At 36.5% G+C, this 23,511-nt stretch overlaps 3 protein-coding genes across 3 annotated transcripts; 2 read left to right on the top strand and 1 right to left on the bottom strand.

Annotated features, from left to right (window-relative positions):
* The first annotated feature begins 225 nt into the window (after positions 1-225).
* Positions 226-1,672, top strand: LOC106449906 (non-functional pseudokinase ZRK15-like). The gene has a single exon (XM_013891571.3). It carries the CDS (start codon positions 420-422, stop codon positions 1,470-1,472), a length of 1,053 nt encoding a protein of 350 aa, XP_013747025.1. The 5' UTR covers positions 226-419; the 3' UTR covers positions 1,473-1,672.
* Positions 1,673-2,304: 632 nt separating this feature from the next.
* Positions 2,305-6,845, top strand: LOC106395137. The gene has a single exon (XM_048756387.1). The coding sequence runs from the start codon at positions 6,075-6,077 to the stop codon at positions 6,471-6,473; it is 399 nt and encodes a 132-aa protein (XP_048612344.1). The 5' UTR covers positions 2,305-6,074; the 3' UTR covers positions 6,474-6,845.
* Positions 6,846-20,454: 13,609 nt separating this feature from the next.
* LOC106446636 (lysosomal Pro-X carboxypeptidase) lies at positions 20,455-23,278 on the bottom strand. Its single transcript, XM_013888415.3, has 10 exons — positions 22,530-23,278; positions 22,258-22,438; positions 22,019-22,152; positions 21,816-21,928; positions 21,622-21,745; positions 21,398-21,553; positions 21,117-21,269; positions 20,961-21,040; positions 20,827-20,876; positions 20,455-20,759 (listed from the first exon to the last, which is right to left on the bottom strand). The coding sequence occupies exons 1-10, from the start codon at positions 22,887-22,889 to the stop codon at positions 20,632-20,634; spliced, it is 1,479 nt and encodes a 492-aa protein (XP_013743869.1). The 5' UTR covers positions 22,890-23,278; the 3' UTR covers positions 20,455-20,631.
* Between the last annotated feature and the right edge of the window lie 233 nt (positions 23,279-23,511).

Genomic DNA, 23,511 nt, shown 5'->3' with positions numbered 1-23,511 from the left:
TAGAACTATTGTTATTTTTATTTACTTAATTTTTTATTTTTTATTTTAAAAGCATAATATAATTTGGCAAGTTATTTTGTTTCCTTAATTAAAAGATACTAGATCTAAAATGACAACTTTCTATTGGTTGGTGAACCTAAAGGTTCACCCTAGGGGGTGAACCCAAGAAAAAGTCCTTAGATATAGACAGATGTTAAAAAAAGAAGAGGGACATTCATGTGACGACGTATTATGAAAGTTCTCCCAAGTTTCGTCGCGCCGAAACCGTTTGTGGAGGAATATTCAACGGCGACTTTATATATGTACAAATATTTTTTACTTTTTAAATCGTACGATCTTGAGGGTTTTTTTTTTTAATTTCTTTGACTATTCAACTCAGCATTGGCCTTCAATCTGTGTAATTTAGGTTCTATTCTGAGATGGATTGGTGCAAGAGAAAGAAGTCAGGAGCCCTTGTTAAAAAACAGAGGTTGGTTAGAGGGCGAGAGAGAGGGGAGATATTGTTAGAAGAGCTAATCGAATGTTGTGATGGCAAATCCAATCCCATCAAATTCTTCTCTGCTGATGATATCCTCAAGGCCACCGACAATCTCTCTGAGTGTACTTGTGTCTCTAAACTATTTGGTCATGGAAAATGGTATTCAGGTATGCTCGATAGCCATCGCACGATACTAGTCAAGAAACTATGGCGTGGACATCCAGATTACCCTAGAGACTTTTATCGAGGTGCCCGCGATATAGCTATATCATCGATGGTGAGTGGTCACAAGAACTTTATGAAGTTGGTCGGATGTTGTCTTGAGTTTAGATTCCCTGTCATTGTTTATTATGATGCAAAGAAACAGTATTGTCGTCTAGATTTACAGTTAATGTTACTATCGTGGAACAAGAGAATGAAGATAGCAGAGGAGATTGCAACTGCTTTAGCTTATCTTCACACTGCTTTCTCAAGGCCCTTAATATATAGGAATATGTATATTCAGAATATCCTATTGGGTGAAGATGGTGTTGCCAAGCTTACTGATTTCTCCAATTGTGTCTTAATTCCACAAGGAGAAACGTTTGTCAAGCTTGGCTTTCGTTGCGTTGGGGGAGATTATGATTACATGGATGATAATTATATGATCAACGGCCTTGTCTCGGAGAAAACTGATGTGTTTAGCTTTGGAAGTCTCATGCAAAAGCTTCTGACAGGAGAAGAAAGATTTCGTGAGTTTTATGGCCGGGATGATTGGAAAATTTTAGAAAAGAGGAAGTTTCCAAATTGGTTGTCCAAATCCATTGGAGAGGGGAGAATTGATGAGATCGTGGATCTAAAGATGTTAGAGAAAATGGGTGAAGTTTCAGAAGAAGAGCGTTGCCGAATGAAAGCTTTCCTTTTCCTCTCAGAAAGATGCATCGGTCTTAGAGGTGAAGTTCCAAAAATGGTGCAGGTGGTCAAGGAGCTAAGGAACTCTTCTTCTGGACTTTAAATGCCAAGGCATTGCTAAGATGCATGCCAGCTGTTATTCCACGAAATGTAGCAAATTAAATGTGGTAAAAATAAGGTAGATTCATTTTCCTATATTATAAGATCATCAAGTTTGTTATAGTTTCACCAAGATTCATTTTGTTTTCATATATACTAAGTTCTGCACAACATTAATATTTAATAACAATGGATTTTATGTTAGTGACTCAGTTATATGTGAAACTTCATCGATCATCGTTTTAAGATTTGTATTTGTTTCACGCTAGCTTTACAATTTCTAGTCATGCGAAATTAAATTTCCTTTTAAGCTTCATATGTGCATGATTATTATATAAGATAGATGGAACGGATCACCGAATAATATATAAGATAAATGATCTATTCATTTAACACCAATTGATTTTAGGTTATAATAGCTAGAGTTTGGGTGTTAGTTTTTACTTTTTTATAAATTGTTCGGTGAAAATTTTAAACATATAGGCTATTTAAATATTTTGAGGTTCCTAAAAACTTACCTAGACTCGGAAAAATCAAATTCGAACCCTGTCCGAAAATTAATAAAATATAAACATAGTTTATTTTTTTTAAATTCAAAAACCTTATACCCGTAAAAACCGATCTATATCTGAACATATATTTGAATGTCCATGTCTAACTGATTATGTAAACAAATAAAAACAATTTTGTTAACCGGTTTGAATTCTTTTCACTAATAGAGCAATTTCTTTTAAATGACACATGAAATTATTATGGTTAATATGTAAAATAAATGACATCAAATTATTATGGTAAATACAATTAATGAAGTAATTTGGAATAGTGAAAAAGGAAGGTAAAAGATGTAAAACACTTAACGAAAATAATAAATGAACCGGTTAGAATTAGTCAAAAAAGAAATAAAAATCTGTAAAAATCCACTTAAAAATATGCAAGTATTATTTTGTACTTTAGTTTTAATAGAATAGATTATTTAAGTCATTATATGTTATTTGATTGAAGCTAAATTGATTTTATGATGAACCTGATAAACTCAATGATTTGGTGACATTTCTAATTGTTTTTGTTTGAAGAATATTTTTCCGTTAGCATGTCTCCCATAATATATGCTTCTTTCTCAACAGACTTTTAAGTCGAGGGTTACATATGAATCTGTTATCGATTCATATTGCCAAGAAGCTTTGCCTTGTGACCAGAGCCGGTCTTGAAGAATTGGGGGCCCTAATCTAATTTTTTTTACTACAAGTTTATTTATATTCAAAGTTTTAGCAGAAAAAAGTTTATTTATATTCCCTTTATATTTTTTCATAAATTTTACTAAAAAATATTTTATATTATAACCATAGTAATGGTTTTCCTTGCGAAAAATAATTTACAAAAAAAATTATGTCGACAAAGAAAAAAATCTAAGTAACAATAGGTTTAGTTTCTTAAAACGTAAGTGAGTTTACAAAGAAAATTATTTCTGAAGACTGATAACAGAGTTATTTTATTCTGTAGTGTTAGTTTAGTTTACAAAAAATAACTCAGTTACACAAATATTTTTTGAAAATGGGGGTCCCTTGGGGTGGAGGCCCCATTCAAATGTTTCACTTCACTCCCCCACAAGCCCGGCTCTGGGTGTGGAAAGTGATGAGATTTGGGTAGAGGTTAAGAGGTTTGACCTGGTCTAGAGCTTTCTTGGGGAGCAAGAAAACGATCTCGTGCCCTTTTTCTGCAAGCTTGTTGGAGAGGTGAAGAAAAGCAGTCATGTGACCAAATGCTAACCAACCACGGATACATTACAATGCTCCTTTCTTTTACTATATATAAAAAAAGTTTTTCTCCTATGTGTTTGCGTGTTTTCGGTGTAAATAAATACACGAACCAAGGATTGGCGGGTCCCTCCTGGTGGTGGCTGATAGCCAATTAAGAACATGATTATGTTCTTAGAGTTGGGTTATTATCGGAATATAAGAACCCGTCTCTTAACTTTTAACTAAAAAAGTTAAGAACCGGCTCTTAAAACTCGTATTTAAGAACCGGCTCTTAACTTTTTAAATTAAAAATTAAGAGACGGATTCTTATATTCCGTTAAGAATCTCACCCTAAGAGCACCATTAACCCTAGCACCCTATTTGGGGTGCTTAATTTTTTTTGGTTTTTTCTCTGATTTAAAAAAAAATAAAAACGAAACGATCGCAGGCCGCCACGTGTCAGTGGGCCCCGCGTAACAGGGCTAACCCAGGCACTTAATTAGGCAGAAGAAGTACAAGTGCTTAATTTTTGTGTAGGTCCCACCCACTATTATATTAATTTTATGCTAAGTTCCCCCCTTTAAGCACGCCCATTAACACTGCTCTAAGAACCCCCAATAATCATGCTCAAAGTGTCTCGGCAAGTATAGCTGCCGGGTAAGTGGTAAGTGCAAACAAGAGGTGGTGTCGTGTCAGCAAACGAAAAGACAATACCGGACTTGATGCGTTGTGCCTTGGGCTTTCAAGATTCAACCCATTTTAATTAATGGCCCTATTTTTTTCTTACGTCGACTACATAATATTTTAGGGGCTGTTATTTGTTTGTGATTTTAAAATAATTTTGATGATTTTTAAAACTAAACAGTATTTTGAAATTAAAAAGTACTGATCATTTAATCACGGGCTATTCTCTCAAATAGTCATTTTTAAGTTTTGTCACAAAATAGCTTTCAAAAAAGAAAATGACCAAAATAGCCCTTTTATTTTAATTTTTTTAAAATTTGAAACCATATCCCCAAAACCCTAACTCTTATCTCTAAACCCTAAGTCTAGATTAGTTAACCCTAGCGTAAAACTACATTTTACCCTTTAATAAAATTTATTTTGGTCATTTTCTTCATTGAGCACTATTTTTGTGACAAAAACATAAAAACGGCTATCTTAGAAAATTTATCTTTAATTACTTCAAAAAATAAGGCTAAAGAATTTTGTAGAATATTAGAATTTTAACTGAAGATAACTATAAACTTCTACAAAGCTTATCTTTTCTTTTGTCAACCAACAGAGTTTAAATATTTTATAATATGATTATTTGTGTTTGTTATTATCCTTTCCGTATTCTGTTTCATCCTATGCCTCTCTCTCTCGGTGGTGGAGCAAGAAAAAAGTTTTACGCGGGGAAATGTAATATTTCAATTTAAATTCATAAGGGGCATGTAAAAAATTTTACCATTAAATCATAGAATTCTCAAATAAAAAATAAAAATAAAAATGATTTGAATATTCCATAGTGGGCATCTGCCACCCTTACTCCTTCTCTCTCGGCCACTGGTTGATCTTCTTCTTTTGGCTTTTGATCAACATTTTTATCCACTTTCCATTGGTCTTTTACCGTTTCATCTACGGTTAGATTCGAGTCTTTCTACCATCTTCAAGCCAATCCTGTTTTTTCCTCTATAATTCTAACTGAAATAGTATAATTCTATTATAGAATATGTTTTGTTCTAATGGTTGATTCTACAATAGAAAAATAGAAGAATATCATTTTTTCATTCATTTTTGTAGTGAAAAAGTGATATCTTTCTATATTCTCCTCTATAATAGATATAATAGAGTAAATCTATTATAAAGTCAATTATTGGAGCGAAACTTACTTTATAATAGAGTTACACAATTTTAGTAGAAATTATAAAAGAAGAAAAATAGATTTGGGTTGAACATACCCTTAATTGGCATCTTAGTTGGGTCACAAAATTTACGATGCACTAGTGATAGAGTAGAAACCGTTATATATTTGGGCATCATGATACTTTTACAATGTGTTTTGTTAGCAGCAATTACATTTTTTTAACTATAATGAATACATGATCAATATGTAATACTTTGATAAACATGTTCCAAATCAATAAACTAATAACAACAAACTTTAATCATTACTCTCAATTTTTTTGAACAATCCAATACTTTTGTTGATTTTGTAAAATGATGATTCCAATAACTTAAATTGTTATAAACTTTTAACTACTTATTGCAAGTTCATAAACTAATAACAAAAGATTTTGACATAATTTTGAGGTGTCTTTTAATTGAAGAACACTAGAATCATTATAAAATCTAAATCTATATAACCCTTTATAAATACACAATAACAGTTTTGAAATTATTAAATGCCTACAACTTGTATTATTGTAAGTTTTTTGCTGCAACGAGTTATTGTAGTGTAAAACGTACATGTGTTAATTCGATGTTGTTACGTTTTGACTCTCAAACTGTAACCCTCAGACTCAATTTAGCTTACTCATTCGTATGTTACTCTATAAATTGTTTGCTTCTTGAGATATCTTAAAACATTCCAGTTAAGAAACTATTTTCTCCACAAAAAAAACATAAAAACAGTAGACACCATGGAAGGTAGGATCCAAGCTCTAGTATCAATGATTCTGATCGTGACACTATGTGCCACTATACTATTGCAGCCGGGCTTGGCCGAGGTGCAAGTAACACCTCAATTTACTTCCTTTCCTGGCTCCCCTATAGATCTCACAAAATGTTGGTCATCTCTCTTCAGTGCTGAAGATTGTGTAATTGACATCTACAAGTTTTCTGTAACCGGTAAGTTTGGTATTAACTAGGCGTGTTGCAAGGCGTTTATGGATATGGATGATAAGTGTTGGCCAAAAATGTTTCCGTTCAATCCATTCTTTCGTCCTCTTCTCAAGAATAGTTGCTCTCGTATCAACGGAGTTGTTCTCACACACACCACACCTCATCATGTCCCTACCATTCCTGGGGTTTCTCATCCCGGTTCTCCAGTCGATCTCACAAAATGTTGGTCATCACTTACCAGTGTTCAAGGTTGTGTAACTGAAATCTACAAATCAGTGTTCACGGGAAAGTTTGATAATGTTGGACCAATGTGTTGTAAGGCAGCTTCGGCTGTGGATGCGAAATGCTGGCCACATATGTTTCCACTAAATACATTCTTCCCTCGTCCTCTCAAAGAAAGTTGTTCTCGCATCATCAATGAAGCAGAACCTACGCCCAAATGAAGTCAGTACCAGAAGAAATCATGGGAAATGCTTTGGGTTAAGTTACTTACAGCTTGTACTTCATACTTTCAATAGTTTATGTATTCCAATGAAATTATCTATTTTAAAAGAACTAATTCAAAAACTATATTGTCAAAAACTCAAACCATAGATCATCACATTCTGATCTAGCAGTCTTAGATCTTCCTTCCACCGAGACTAAGGCTAACTCGAGCTGTATGCTTATAGAACCTATCATGTTCAAGTAAAATCGTGCCAATAGCCATATAAACGATGTGGGATACTTCATACGAATAACAAATGTTAGAAGTATTTTTTTTTTGGAAATTTTATGTTTACCATTTTCATGGTACCACTTTTCATCTTTACTACTACTAAAGAGACATTTCCAAAAATATCTTCTTCATTAAGTGACAAAAGACTCTTATACCCTTGTTATCTCTATATAAAATAAATCGTTATTTAAATAAATAAAAAATAAAAATAATAAAAAAAATAAAAAACTAAAAAAAATAATTTTTTTTTTTTATGTTTTCAAATTATACATTTTCAAATTCGAACTTTTTCATAAATTTCTTTTTTTTTTAACTTTTTTCGATTTTTTTTTATGTTTTTCAAAATTTCTTTTTGAAATCGAAAATTATGTTTGAAACTATTTTTAAAATTTTATTTTTTATTTTTGAAGTATTTATTTATATATTTATTAGAATCCTAAATTTCACATTTCAAAAACCCTACTACTCCTCAATTCTATACCCTAAGTCTAGATTAGTTAACCCTGAGAAATTTGCCTTCCGTCTCACGGAAAGTTCTTATAGCGATCGCATCGCAGTTTCTCATCGCAGTAACTTTCCCATCGAAGAAAGAACCAATGCCCTCGTGTCTCCTCCATACGAAGCTTTTGCTTCGTGCACAAGCAAGACGACTTTTGAAGACGGGTAACCTAGTGGCGGTTTAGCTAACTCCTCCGCTGACATTTCCTTCCCATCAATGATCTCTCGCTCCGCAGCAGGGACAAGAGTTAGGGCTATTGACGCAGCGCTGAAGGTATTGTAGCAAACAATTTTAGCACTGACCGGTTTAGCGATTTCAGGTATCCAATCAGCGGAATCGTAGAAAACCAAATCCGGTTTGTTTGTACGCAGAATTGTCTCTTCCTCGGGCCGGGTTTGGTTCATTGCAACCGCAAGCAAATGGGTCAAGAAAAATGGTACATCGGAGTTGGTCTCAGCACCGTGAGGGAGCCCTTTGACATGAGGAATTGAGATGGTGTGGACAGAGTCGGTCTTGAAGAATTGGGGGCCCTAATCTAATTTTTTTTACTACAAGTTTATTTATATTCAAAGTTTTAGCAGAAAAAAGTTTATTTATATTCCCTTTATATTTTTTCATAAATTTTACTAAAAAATATTTTATATTATAACCATAGTAATGGTTTTCCTTAAGAAAAATAATTTACAAAGAAAATTATGTCGACAAAGAAAAAAAAATCTAAGTAACAACAATAGGTTTAGTTTCTTAAAACGTATTCATGTAAGTGAGTTTACAAAAAAAATTATTTCTGATGACTGATAACAGAGTTATTTTCTTCTGTAATGTTAGTTTAGTTTACAAAAAATAACTCAGTTACACAAATATTTTTTGAAAATGGGGGCCCCTTGGGGTGGAGGCCCCATTCAAATGTTTCACTTCACTCCCCACAAGCCCGGCTCTCCTTGTGACTTTTTAAAATCCTTGTTCTTTCATCAGTACAACAAGTCCTTAGTTGTTGTTTACAATCCAACAAGTCTATGGCATATACTTTCTCAAGAGGCTTCTAAGCTGTGTAGAAATAAGAATCTTTAAGCAGTTGACTTCTTTAGTGAACAAAAAAAAAAAAAAAAAAAAGCAGTTGACTTCTTTAAGCCGTTGGGCTTTTTTCTATCAACAAACCGTTTGTTGTTTTCACCATCCAACAATTCTAAATTGATCCATAATCTTTCTTGAAAGACATTTCTAATCCGTTGTCTTTGTTTAGAGACTTTTAAAAGCCATTGCAGTTTTCGTTTCAACTGTCTTAGTACTGATGTCATACAATTGGTCTATACATCCAACTTATAGACATTTCTAAGCTGCGGGACATTTCTAAGCCGTGGGTTGTCTTTGTTTAGAGACTTTCCAAAGCCGTGGGTAGTTTTTGTTTCAGCTATGTCGTCTTACGACTGATGTCAGACTGTTGGTCTATACACCCACCTTATATTTTTTGTCTACTTTTAGGCCTTGTGGTTAACGAACATAAATAGCTTATAAGCATTTTGGTTCATAGTCTTTGTATTAAGACTTTTTACGCTGTTTTTTGTCATTTTTTTTCATCCAAAAGTTTATTCTCTCAGCTATTAGTCATTTTTTTCTCCATCTAAAAGACTTTTTTTTTCTAAGCCCGTGGTCATTGGTTCCATCCAGCATGTCTACAAACCAACCCATATTGCCTATCTTAAAGACTGTGTCTAGAGACCTTTGTATGCCGTTTGTACTTTATTTTCATCAAGGACTTAAGCCGTGAGTAGAAAAGTAAGGATTGCCTCAACGCTTTCTTAAGCCTTAGTTATCTGACTGGTCGTTCTATACTTTTAAGCCTTGTGGTTATCACAAAGACAGTTTTCAGTTAAGAATCTTTGTCATAAGAAATCTAGAAGCCGTTGCTTGTCTTTTCCCCCATCCAAGTCTTATTTAAGACGTTAGTCGTTTTTTCATCTAGGAGTTTCTCAATGTGGCCCTTAAGACATCTTTAAGCTATTGGTCATTTTTCCCATCCTAAAAGTCTTATTTTAGCCGTTAAGTAAGACACTCGTTTCTATTCATAATCCTTGTTAAGAATCTTTGTGTTATGATTCTTCAAGCCATTAGTAGTCTCTCTAATTTAAGATTGATCATTCTTATTGACATTAAGAGATCAAGTTTGCCTACAGCATTGAAGTGAGAACTTTGAGATAGCTACATTGAGCACTTTGATGTTGTAGAGAAAAGACATATCACCTACGGCATCAAAGTGGGCGATTTGAGAAAAGACATATCACCTACAGTCCAAAAGAAGTTTAAATTCAAAAATACAGCTGTTGGGAATATAGCTGTTGGAATCTCATCTCTTTGTCTTCTCTCCATATCTTTAATGTTTATGTATTTGACTATAAAAGCTCTCTTTGTACACAGATCTAAATCTTAGGAAAATAAAATCCTTCTTTACTCTATTTCTCTTACTCTTGATTTCTCTTCTCACTCTCTCTCTCTCTTGTTCTTCACTTTGTTTTTCATTCACTTTCATGGTATCAGAGCTTTAAGCTCCTGATTACCTCAATTACTTCCGCAAGCTTACTCTATTTCTCTCTGGTTTTATTTCACAAAATTTCTCTACAGATTTCTTTTATCTAGTGGATAATAAATCTGAGTTCTTGTGTGTTCTTGAGTATTTTCTTCAAAATTCTTGGTTGTTCTCACTCTGTTTTGTCTCTAATCTTATTTCTTGAGAGATTGAGAGAATTTGAGCAGTACAGAGTAATTCACATTCCAGTCACACTCAAGGGACCAGGAAACTATATTACCTGGTCTAGGATGGCCAGGACAGCCCTTGGAGGTAGAGGTCTTTGGGAGCATGTCTCTTCTACCACTGGGTCTTCATACTGATCAGATTCAGCTCCATCTTGATCATGAACTGATGCTGAATCATCTTCTGGTGTTTCTGGTGTTGATTCATGTCTCTTCAAGTTCAGCTCCAAAGCAAATCACCCAAGGAGAAGATGGCAAGGAGGTTGTAGTGGTAGATGAAGGCAAATGGGTTCAGGAAGATCTCATGGTGCTGTCTACCTTGCAAAGCTCTCTTGATGGTCCTCTTATGGACTCTTACTCACACTGTACCACCACAAAACAGTTGTGGGATACTTTACACAAGGTGTATGGCAACACTTCAAATCTCACCAGAATCTTTGAAGTGAAGAGAGCCATCAACAACTTACAGCAAGAAGAAGGAGACTTCACCAAGCACCTTGGGAAGTATAGTCAGCTGTGGTATGAGCTGAAGATGCTAAGGCCAAGCACCAATGACCCTGACACACTTGAAGCCAAGCGTGAGCAAGACGAGACCTTTGGATTGCTTCTCACACTCAGCCCAAGCTTCAATGATGTGGTGAAACATATATTGAGAGACAAGGAACTTCCATGCTATGAAGTGTGTACTCAACGTCAAAAGGAGATAGGCTCAGATGGTCTCTTTGGATGTGGAAAAGGAGGTCTTTCTATGGCACACAAGGCTGAGAATATGGACAGAGCATCAGCTAACAAAGCTTACTTCAAGCCAAGGGGAGGAGGAGACAAAACAGTGACTTGTGAACATTGCAAGAAGCAAGGACACTCAAAAACCAACTGTTGGATCCTCCATCCTCATCTCAGGCCAGCCTCAGCCAACAAATACAGCTAGACCAGAGCCCATGAAGCAAGAGCTCAGGAGCATCCAGCACCAAGCTACATGCACATGGGAGATAATGGGAGAGCCTTGGTCTCTACAACCCACATTGGTGCCTCCACCTCTCACGCCATGCCTCAGCCATCTCATGAGGATGCATTCATCAGGAAGTCAGACATTGAGGCCTTGATCAAGGCTCTCAATGCAAATCCTGGTAACCAAAGTATTAATGCCTTAAACTCTATTCACAATGAATCACACACTGCTAGGCCAATGATCATTGATTCAAGAGCTTCTCATCACATGATTAGGGATGCTAGACTGATTAGTGATATTAAACCATCTCTAGGAAGTGTTGTGATTGCAAATGGTGATAGAATTCCAATTAAAGGAGTAGGAAATCTGAATCTGTTTGATAAAGAATCTCAAGCTTTTTATATGCCTACCTTTGCCTCTAATCTTTTATCTATGAAAAGAGCCACTAATGATTTAAATTGCAATATTATTTTTAGTCCTAATGATGTGTGCTTTCAGGATATTGAAACAAGTAAGATGCTAGGCAAAGGTGTGAGCAAGGGAGATTTGTATTTCCTTGAAGATACCAAGCTTAGAACAGATTCTACTTATGCATTTAATTTTGCTTCTGTTTTAGCTAATGATGTGTTATGGCATGCTAGATTAGGCCACACTCATTTTCATTCTTTTCAACTGATGTTACCTAATCTATCTCTTAAAAATGAAACTTGTGAGACTTGCATTCTTGGTAAACATCATAAATCTGTTTTTCCTTCATCTATGACTATTTATGAGAATTGTTTTGATCTAGTTCACTCTGATGTTTGGACTGCACCTTGTGTTTCTAGAGAAAACCATAAATATTTTGTGACATTCATAGATGAGAAATCAATATATACTTGGCTCACATTGATTCAAAGTAAAGATAGAGTTTTAGAAGCTTTTATTAACTTCCAAAACTATGTAACTAACCATTTCAATTCCAAGATCAAAATTTTTAGGTCTGATAATGGGGGAGAATACACTAGCAATGCCTTCAAACAACACTTAGCAAAACATAGAATTATTCAGCAGACAAGCTGTCCATACACACCACAACAAAATGGCGTGGCTGAGAGAAAAAATCGCCATCTTATGGAGGTTGCAAGAAGCATGATGTTTCACACCAATGTTCCAAAGAGATTTTGGGGAGATGCTGTGGTTTCTGCATGCTTTCTCATCAATAGAATCCCAACCAGAGTCCTCAAAGATGTCTCTCCATTTCAGGTATTGAACAAAACTAAACCTCCTATTGATCACTTGCGTGTGTTTGGGTGTGTGTGCTATGTGTTGCTACTAGGTGAGCAAAGGACCAAGCTTGATCCCAAGAGTATCAAAGCTTTGTTCATAGGATACTCTCACACACATAAAGGATACAAGTGTTACCTGCCAGACTCAAGAAGGGTAATGGTCTCAAGGGATGTCAAGTTTGTGGAATCAAAGGGGTACTATGATGAGAAGAGCTGGGAAAACCTTAGGGATCTCTCACATGGACCATCAGATAGAGCAAACAACCTGAAGATCATCCTGGAAAGTTTAGGAATCAGTAAGCCTCAGAGCAGTGAGGTGCCTAAAACCTCTCCCTCAACACCAGTGGCTGTAACCAATGAAGAAGCAGTACCAATTGTTGAGCCAGTCCATCCTGATCCTGAGGGGGACAATGAGCATGAATCAACACCAAAAACACCAGAAGATGATTCAGCATCAGTTCATGATCAAGATGGAGCTGAATCTAATCAGTACGAAGACACAGTGGTAGAAGAGCAGATTCAACCATTGAGGAGGAGTACTAGAGTGAGGAAACCATCCAAGTGGGTCGACACCAGGGTATACTTCAACAGCAATGCAGTGGCTTATCCTATCCAAGCAACCTGCTCCTTTGCAATCTATCCTCAAGAGCATGTAGCTTTCATTAGTAACCTAGACCAAGAGTATGTTCCAAAAACATATGAGGAAGCTATGGCTGATGAAGAATGGAGAGAGTCAGTTGGAGATGAAGTCAATGCCATGGTCAAAAATGATACTTGGTATGAAACTGAACTTCCCAAAGGCAAGAGAGCAGTAACAAGTCGCCTCATCTACACTGTCAAGTAATTGGCTAATGGAAAGCCAGAAAGGAAGAAAACAAGACTAGTTGCAAGAAGATACACCCAAGTCTATGGAGAAGACTATCTAGACACCTTTGCACCAGTAGCTAAGCTCTACACCATAAGAATTATGCTCTCTTTGGCTGTGAACTTGGAATGGGATCTATGGCAGATGGATGTCAAGAATGCATTTCTACAAGGAGAGCTTGAAGATGAGGTGTATATGAGACCACCACCTGGTATGGAAGACATGGTCAAGCCAGGAAATGTCCTAAGGCTGAAGAAAGAGGGGGTTTTCTTATCTCAAAGAAAGTACACATTTGATCTTTTAAATGAGGCAGAAAAACTTGGAGAAAAAGTAGCCAAAACACCACTTGAAGAAGGGTACAAAGTCTTGCGTGAGGGGGAGTTTGAAGATAAGCCATTTGGAGACTTCAAACTCTATAGATAAATGGTTGGGAAGCTGATTTATCTCACCATCACAAGACCAGACATCTGCTTTGCTGTAAATCAAGTCAGCCAGCATATGTAAGCACCTAAAGTTCACCATTGGAATATGGTGGAAAGGATCTTGAGGTACCTAAGAGAAGCTCCAGGCCAAGGTGTATGGATGGGCTGCAACAAGAGCACAGAGATTGTGGGATATTGTGATGCAGATTGGGCTGGTGATAGAGTGGACAGGAGGTCCACAACCGGTTATTGTACCTTTATTGGAGGTAACCTAGTGACTTGGTGACTTGGAAAAGCAAGAAGCAGAAGGTGGTGTCATGTTCAAGTGCTGAAGCAAAATATAGGGCAATGAGGAAGCTCACGAGTGAACTCTTTTGGATCAGAAACCTCCTAAGAGACTTGGGCATATATATAACCACACCAATCACAATGCATTGTGATAATCAGGCGACCATTCACATTGCATCAAACTCAGTGTTTAATGAGAGGACAAAGCACATTGAAGTGAACTGTCACAAAGTGAGACAAGCAGTAGAGCAGAAGATCATCTTACCTTGCTATACAAGAAGTGAAGATCAATTGGCAGATATCTTCACCAAAGGGGCAAGCACCAAAGTCTGTGAGTTCATTCATCCAAGGTTGGGACTCATAAACCTATTTAGATCATGATCTCCTTAGCCATGAAGCATCTACTCTTTTTCCTTTGTGTGTTTTTTGTCCCACTGGGTTTTTCACACAAAGGTTTTGATGAGGGATGTCTTCATGGGTTCCAAACTTACCCATTCCTTATGGCTAAGCTTGAGGGGGAGTATTGGCATTAAGAGATCAAGTTTGCCTACAGCATTGAAGTGAGAACTTTGAGATAGCTACATTGAGCACTTTGATGTTGTAGGGAAAAGACATATCACCTACGGCATCAAAGTGGGCGATTTGAGAAACCTGCATTGAGCACTTTGGTCAAAGTGGGCGATTTGAGAAACCTGCATTGAGCACTTTGGTGCTGTTGGGATTCGCAGCACTGTTCACTACAGTCCAAAAGAAGTTCAAATTCAAAAATATAGCTGTTAGGAGTATAGCTGTTGGAATCTCATTTCTTTGTCTTCTCTCCATATCTTTAATGTTTATGTATTTGGCTATAAAAACCCTCTTTGTACACAGATCTAAATCTAAGGAAAATAAAATCTTTCTTTACTCTATTTCTCTTCTCAGTCTCTCTCTTGTTCTTCACTTTGTTCTTCGTTCACTTTCAATTCTTTCCTTCCACCAAATTGGTCAAATGAAATTATGAAAGTCCTTATAGCTTTTGCAGACGTTTTCTTAAGCCGCTGGTCGAATCGAAATCTAACAAATCGAAAACTAAGCCATTTTCTTTGTCAATACTTCTCTTAGCCGTGGTTTGTTTCTCTACCCTGAAAGTCTAATACCAATCCATAGTCTTTTTCTAGAGACTTTTTCCAAAGCAGAGTATGTTTTCGATTCAGTCTCTATGTTAAGATTGATTTCAGATAATTGGTCAGTCTTGCGTAGTCTTTAGTCTTACGAGTTGGTCGTTGTATCCATCCAATTCATAGTCTTTGTATGCTTTTAAGCCTTGTGGACCTTGTGGTTGTGAAACAGAAATAGTTTTTATTCTTAGTGGTTCATACTTCATAGTCTTCGTCTTAATACTTCTTTTAGCCATTAGTCATTTTTTCTTAACTTTTTCTGAGCTGCTGGTCATTTTTTCCATCCAGCATGTCTAAGAAAGTGACACATGTTATCTTTGTCTAGAGACCTTTGTAAAAGTTCTTTAAGCCGATGATAGTTTTTCCATCCAACAAGCTGTCTAAAACCAACCCCATATTGTCTTTGTGTAGTGTTTTTTTGTAAGCCGTGGTCATATATTGTCTTTGTCTTTAAAGTTTTTCATTGGTGACATTTTTCAGCCATTGGTCATTCTATCCATCCAACTCATTTTTTGTGTACTTCAAAGCCTTGTGGTTATCAAACAGAAACAGTTCTTTACACTAGGTGGTTCATAGTCTTTGTCTTGAGATTTCTATTAAAGCTGTGTGGCACTGGCAGAGTAAAAAATCAATTTTCCATCCGTGGTCTCAGTCATGAGAGATCTATTTCATTTGACCCCTGGGCTGTTTATCCATCTTTAGTATTTGCCTTGAGACCTGTTCAAAGCCGTTGGTCATTTTACCAAACTGACCAATAGCCTTTTGTAAAACGACTTCTAAGCCCTGTTGTTACAAACGAATTTGTTGTCGTTTTCATAATTGTCAAGAATATTTTCCTTGTGACTTCTTAACGAGCCTTTTATCGATACAACAAGTCTACAAGTCTACGGCATCGACTTTTTAAAGAGGCTTCTAAGCCGTGTTGTTAAATAAGAATCTGTGTTTCATTCATAATTTGTCAAGATTCTTTAAGCAATTGATTTCTTTAAACCGTTTTTTATACAGCAAGTCATTAGTTGCTTTTTGAGCTGTGTCACATTTCTAAGCTGGACTTTCCAAACCTGTGGTAGTTTCATTTCATATCTGTCTTAAGACTGATTTGAGACAGTTGGTTGTTCTATACATTCCAACATATATAATCTTTATCTACTTATGGGTAAACATAAAATTGGTCTTTAAGCTTTTTGGTTCATGTAGTCTGTCTTGTGACTTTTTAAAAGCTGTTTGTCATTTTCTTCATCCAAAAAAGTATTCTCTCAGTCATTAATCGTTTTTATTTATCTAATGACCTTTTTCTTTTCTAAACCGCTGGTCAATGTTTCCATCTAGCATTTCTAAATACCTACTCATATTGTCTTTGTTTAGAGACTTTAATATGCCATAAAGCCTTTTTTTAAAAGAACCGTTATGTAAGAATCTTTTTTCTATTCATAATCCGTGTTAAGAATCTTTGCGTTATGATTCTTTAAGGCGTTGGTAGTCTTTGTCATAAGACCTTTCTAAGCAGTGGGACTTTCCAAACCCGTGGGTTGCTTTTTTCGTATCAGCTCTGTCTTAAGCCATATTTCAGACAATTGATAATTCTTTCCATCCATTATATTACACACCAGCTCAAGAACTTTTTCAGACTTAGGTTGTTTCTTTGTCAATCAAACAAATCGTAAGCCAAGCCAAAGACTGATCAAACGTGTTGAACTTTGTCCTCGTTCGAATTCACTCCTCAAAAGACAGACATTCGAAAAACAACAAGCTGCATTTTAATTTCTGATGCAATCCTGATCGAACCGGTGGAAGCATACAAGTGGAAGCAATCCCGTGGATGTGATTCTGTTGATGAACCTGAATGAATGAAAACCCGTGGATGTGATTCTGTCAATGAACCTGAATGGATGAAAACCCATGGATGTGATTCTGTTGATGAACTCAATGTTCAGAAAGAAAATCCATTTGCCATATATGTTGGGCCCATTACGAGATTAAGGTCCAAGAAGCTGAGTGAGAAAGTTGTTGGCCTTATTCAGAATCTGGAAAGTGAAGAAGAGCTACTTGGTATAACCTCTACTTTCTCAACCACCTCAACCACCACCTAACTATTTACTCCTTTGTCTCTTTTATGTTTTCTATGCTGAACATGCAACACTTGTTGTCTTTTCTATTTAAACTATGTTTCAGTTTCATTTCAAATCAATCATCATTTTTATAAAAACTATTTTTTCTCTTATTTGATGATTCATTGTTCTTATGAACAACCTGATTGTGGAGGTGCGTAAACCCAAAGTAAATCAGCAACCTCTCCTGTTGACTGGTGTGTCATATCCAGAACAAGAGAGTGGTGAATCTGAGGCCATTCCGCAACTTCAGTGTGACCTATCGATCCATCTATCTATCCATAAACTGTCATTTATCCATTCATCCCAAAATAAACCATCTATCATCTGTCCTTTTTGATCCAACCAAAATCAGAGTGGAGTATCCTAGGGAGGGTTTCATCAAGTGGTATCAGAGCACCACTCTGAAGATCGATTCATTTTGGGTTTATCTCTCATTCTTTTCTTTGTTACACATTCTCTGTTTTTTGGGTTTCAGTTCAGTTTATGTTTTCTCTGGGTTTGATTTTTGTTTCCTCTTTTGTTTTTGGGATTGATTTCAGTTCTCTATTGTTTCTGGGTTTATTTCTCAATCCCTAATCTGTTTCAAGTTCATCTCTTTCTGGGTTCATTTATATTTTGTTTTCTGGATATTCTAGTCTGCTTGTGGCCAATTTTGTTTGTTGGATAATCATGTATTTTGGAAGAAAGAGAAACAAGGAGGAGAAATATGAGATCAAAGCAACAAAGGGGTCATTGCAAGGAAGGAAACGATCAATCCAGATTCCTTCTTTCTATGGGAAGATTGATTCAGATGCATACCTAGAATGGGAAAAAGAGATGGAGTTAGTCCTTTGCTGCCATGACTATACTAAGGAGAAGAAGGTACATCTAGCAGTCACTGGTTTTTGTGGATATGCACTCACTTGGTGGGATAAAGTTGCTAAGACCAGAAGATTCAATGGAGCACCACAAATTTCTTCTTGGTTTGAACTAAAAACGATCATGAAGAAAATATTTGTATCCAGAAGCTATTGTCCATCAAGTTCATCCCGAAGTTTTAGTCAACAATGTAGCAGCAGCAAGATATCTCGTTTTTCTCATGATTTTGGTTCAATTGATATTAAAAAAAAGAAGCCAAAAGATGCATATCCATGGTCAATCAACAACCAGCTAGAGATAATGAGATTGGATAGAGAAAGAACAAAGCTTGAGAAGAGTTCAGATCAGGAAGAACACAAAGACAAAGCTGAAAAGAGTGAGCAGTTTGATCATGAAGAAGTGTCTCCGGTTCAAGGGGTTAAGCTTTCTACAGCTATGGTTAAAGTTCAGCACGAGCTGATTGTACAATCTGTGGAAACAAATCAAAAAGAGGTGGTTTCCAAGGTGGCAACACAACATGAAAGAAAGGAAGCTACCTTGGAGATTTTGTTGCAGAACAAAACAAGAAGCATATGTGATGAACTGTCCAAGAGGTACTTTCTACAACATGATCCTTATATTCCCTGTTTTGAGTTGTTGAAGGAAGTGGAATATGGGAAAAAGAAGCGTAGTAGATCATTGAATGATTATGAGTTTCAAGGATCATATTTGGAAAGAATTAAGTTCTGCAACTTGGAAATTTATGAGAAGAAACAAGCTGTGGATTTTGTGTTTGGATATTCAGCATTTTGGAATACAGAAATCAAAGCTCAAACTTGGTTTTTTGAAAGAGGAAGAGGATTTCAAATTTTTTTTTGTCATCCAAGAAGGAAAAATTTGTGGAGTTTTGTTATAAGAAGACATATCAGAACGAGTTGCAGAATCAAGATTCATGTTCTCTTTAATTCAAGAAGTCTAAAGTTGGAACAAGAGCTCAAGGAATCCATCCTCTGATTGATAAGGTAAAAGATGGGTGTGGTGTTATTAAATTCAAGACGCTATCGAAGGAACAATGGTTGTATGATGGAGATGAATCTATTGAGCTGTTTGCTGCACCACAACAGTTTCCATTTGAAGTAGGAGAGATGTCAGATTTGAGGACAAATCCTTTCAAATGAGGAGGGGATGATGCAATCCTGATCGAACCGATGGAAGCATACGAGTGGATGCAACCCCGTGGATGTGATTCTGTTGATGAACCTGAATGAATGAAAACCCGTGGATGTGATTCTGTCAATGAACATGAATGGATGAAAACCCATGGATGCGATTCTGTTGATGAACCCAATGTTCAGAAAGAAGATCCATTTGCCATATATGTTGGGCCCATTACGAGATTAAGGTCCAAGAAGCTGAGTGAGAAAGTTGTTGGCCTTATTCAGAATCTGGAAAGTGAAGAAGAGCTACTTGGTATAACCTACACTTTCTCAACCAACTCAACCACCACCTAACTATTTACTCCTTTGTCTCTTTTATGTTTTCTATGCTGAACATGCAGCACTTGTTGTCTTTTCTATTTAAACTATGTTTCATTTCAAATCAATCATCATTTTTATAAAAACTATTTATTCTCTTATTTGATGATTCATTGTTCTTATGAACAACCTGATTGTGAAAGTGTGTAAACCCAAAGTAAATCAGCAACTTCTCCTGTTGACTGGTGTATCGTATCCGCAACCTCAGTGTGACCTATCGATCCATCTATCTATCCATAAACTGTCATTTATTCATTCATCCCAAAAGAAACCATCTATCATCTGTCTTTTTTCATCCAACCAAAATCAGAGTGGAGTATCCTAGGGAGGGTTTCATCAATTTCATAGACAGAGAATTTTACCTCGGCATATGACGGTGGTTTCACGCAGAGTAAGATTCCAGGAATGTAAGGCAGTATGTCTGGCGAGTTTCCTCCTCCAAGCGATACTATATCATCTGTTCAAACCAAAAATACCATGTTCAGACACTAAACCACGCTGACTTGTATGAGATTTATACAAGAGAATGAATTTTGAGATTGCCAGGAGAATAACTACAGTTTGATATCTTAATCAACGGTGTAGATCATTTCTGGCGCTTGGTGAAGACGCACGGTTATAGTTTTAAAACTGAGTCAATTGATTTTGAATCGAACCGGGCCTGGATTTTTCGCCTAAACCGTACCTGACCTGCATTTCCTACCAATTATTTTAAAAACTGGTTCAATTTATCTCGATTTGAACCGGTCCTATCGGTTATATTCTTCCACGTTGTCAGAAAAAAATTATATATCTTTTCCCACTTAAGCCAAACCGGTCTTGTATTTTCTATACAATGTCGATCGTGTCTTCTTTCACAGGCCAAACCACTCAACGTCTTCCTGGTAAAAAGATTTCTTCAATCCGATGCAAATTATTTGTTTGATCGAAATCGAAACCCCTTGTCTAAAATCAGCCAGCTTTTAAACAGTAGGAGCATTATGACTCTTTTTGTTGTTAAAAGATGAAATTTTAGTTCTTGCTATTCTTTTAGTTTTCAATATCTTTCACTGAAAACTTTACATTTGTTTAGTTTGATAAACATCAAGTTTTGATTTATTACACTGAAACTGAATTTTAAACTACATGACAAACACACAGTTTTTAATTGTTAAACTGGTGTAATGAACCTTTGGCTTTCTATTGGTTTTCTCAAACTTGCTCTTTATTCTTTCATATCTCTGTAATACTCACTGATCCATTTCTCTATAATGGCCACCTCTTGCCTCCTCTGCTCTTTCAGCCACTCCGGGTCTCCTTTCGTAGCAGCCCTGAGATCCGCATGGTGAGCACCTGTTTCATTCAAACAATGTTAAGTTTCAATTTTTCTCAACACCACCATTTGACAGAAGAATGTTACCTTTCTTGGTTACAAGCGCGATAATGCTGCTCGAAATGTTCTTCAGTACCCTAAAAATATATGACAAAAAAAATCAATATGTTAAGATCCAAATCCAATAAAAGTTTTTAACATCATGAAGTACTACTACTTACCCTCCACGGCTCCAAGGATCCTGCATTCCATTCGAGAATATGATGTTGCTTCCAAATCTCTTCAACACTGACTCTATTCTCTACAAACACATAACCAATAACCTCAATTTATTGAAATTAATCCAGTGGACGAGAAGAACACAATACAAAACTAACCTTCCCACCAAACTCTGTGGTGATCCAATGTGGCCGAGGCTTGACTCCGTATTTACTCATGCATTGTTCTTCAAATGCCTCATAGTCATTTTCGTACGGTGGGAACATGCTCTGGTTCGAGCAGCTCATTGGCATCACCATCTCCGTACACGCCTGTTTCCACTCAGTGACAACATTATGTTAATTTATAGTTTCATAACATACTCATCTTGTGTTACGCACACTGCAAATTCACTGGAGGAAAGATTTAAAACTTTATTCAATCGTATTTATGAGATTACCTGATAACCCCACCCGTCAAGACCATGATCATCAGTTGGTTGTTCAAGCTCAAAGCATTTTTCTGAACCCGAGTAGTTGTAGTATAAGCTTGCAGCAGCGAAAGCACGGTCAAGATTACTTGATCCTCGAGGGAACCCATCTATTATCTTACACATCTGATGCAAAACTAAACTGGTAAGAGATTACTTGATGACACACTTTGGCATGAAACTATTATTCTCACCTGCTCAACTGGATAACCAGGCAGTGGCGCCATGAAATTAGCTGCGGTCGCATAATTAACCATGGCTGTATATACAAACGCTCCCATCAACCAATCTCTTGCTGAATATATTGAATGAAGGCCTCTGTAGTTACAAGTAAACACTTTTTAGAGAACAAAGAATGGGTTTTACTAAGCTTTAAGCCACAACTTACTTGCAAGTTCTGAACTTTTTGCTGAGTTCTGGCAAGCCATGTTTCATGTTGGAAACTGCCTCTAGCTCTTCCCAGCTTCTTTTGATGACTTTGAAACAATTAATACTAGCATCCTGCTTGTAAAATTGGTTCATAATAAGTTCATTGTAACAACTAACAATACTTTTGTATGAATTTGAATCTGGAAACAGAGCATACAGCACCTTGAAATCCTGAGAAATGGCATCATAGAAGCTGGTCAAGGGCACAATGTTATCGAAATGCAGAATTGGAGCAGAGGATGCTAATGCTCCGATTGCTATGTGGGGATACTTGAGCCTGAACCACGCTGCAAGCACTGAACTCAAGACATAACACACAACAGAACGTAGTTTATGAGGGACTGATAGTTAAATAATTAGAAGTTATTAATTCCATTGAGAGAGGGTGGGTGTGATCTTACTTCCACCATAAGAGCCACCAAAGACAACAACAGGTGATGCCTCGGATGATAGATTCTGCTTCAAACTTCTTATCAGGATTGCATAATCAGCCAACGCCTGCTGAGAGTTCAAGTAACCCAATGTCTCAGCTGACTTATGTGACTTCTTACCAAATGGTGTTGACTCTCCATAGAACCGGTGCTGCAATGATATGCAACCAACACAAAAAAACACTATTATACACATTTTAAATCTCTCATTCTTGAAACCAGACTTGAGATTATGTTCTTACTTCAATGAAGACAAGAAGAGCCCGGAACTTGGGTGCAATATCAGACATGAAACCGGTGTTGGAAGCAAACCAGTCGATGTCTCCTTCATTTCCGGTGTAGACAAAGATGGGGCCACCTTTGCGCCAGAAACGACTGTTGATGAGGTACTTCTGGTGGAAGACTTTGTAGCTCTCTGGTCTGAAACTGAAGTGGTCAAGATTCTGAGGGAAGTAACGAGTCTCAAAAGGCAACTCTGATTTTGACTTGGAGGACTTCCTGTTTTGTCTTAGAGAAGAAAGATGGTGGAAACCTCCTGGAGGATAAGTTGCTTCTGCAAAAATAGTGAAGAACAGGAACAGTAGACACAAACAAGCAGACATGTTTTTTCTCTCTCTCTCACACAAAACAAGAGTAATTCAAATACAAGCAAGAAGTGGGCTTTGGTCTTATGCTTACAAAATTAGTTTTTGCATTCAACAAGTTTTGGTTTCCCGAGTAAACTGTTTTGTCCTTTTCAGAACTTGTGATGATGCTGCCTCTACCTCTCTCTCTCACTCAAGTCTCAAGCATGATGATGACACAAAAGAGAGTAACAATCAACCGAACTTTCCATACAAGTGGCCATAATGATCCAAAACAAAGACAGACTCCACAACAATATTTAGTTAAAATCTATGTTATTGTTGTTATTAGTGATTGTCATGAACAATACTGCCAAAACAAAAAAGGTTGGGGAAAGGTCCCAAGTGAGAAAACCAATGAGGCTATGATGTAAAAATAAAAAAGAAACCACTTTCTTATCTTAAGTTAGTTTCTGATAAGAGTTTTGAAATTAATTGAGACTTTCAACACCAATAACTCCACATAAGACATAGCAGAAGAACCTAGGAAGTCTAAACAGGTTGTTAATCTTGAATATTCCATTAGAAAAGTCACATTCTTTATCAAAGAACAAGATACAGCTCACATCAGTATGTTCTGTCACAACTCACAAAGTTTGAG

This window comes from Brassica napus, chromosome C4 (assembly GCF_020379485.1).
Source record: "Brassica napus cultivar Da-Ae chromosome C4, Da-Ae, whole genome shotgun sequence".
NCBI lineage: Eukaryota > Viridiplantae > Streptophyta > Magnoliopsida > Brassicales > Brassicaceae > Brassica > Brassica napus.
This window is presented reverse-complemented; position numbering and strand designations above follow the sequence as displayed.

Coding starts and splice junctions, on each gene's coding strand:
- LOC106449906 (XM_013891571.3), top strand. CDS start 420: ATGGATTGGTGCAAGAGAAAGAAGTCAGGAGCCCTTGTTAAAAAACAG.
- LOC106395137 (XM_048756387.1), top strand. CDS start 6,075: ATGGATATGGATGATAAGTGTTGGCCAAAAATGTTTCCGTTCAATCCA.
- LOC106446636 (XM_013888415.3), bottom strand. CDS start 22,889: ATGTCTGCTTGTTTGTGTCTACTGTTCCTGTTCTTCACTATTTTTGCA. Junction 21,270..21,397: donor TTGACGGGTGGGGTTATCAG/GTAATCTCATAA, acceptor GAGTGGAAACAG/GCGTGTACGGAGATGGTGAT. Junction 20,760..20,826: donor CGCGCTTGTAACCAAGAAAG/GTAACATTCTTC, acceptor TGAATGAAACAG/GTGCTCACCATGCGGATCTC.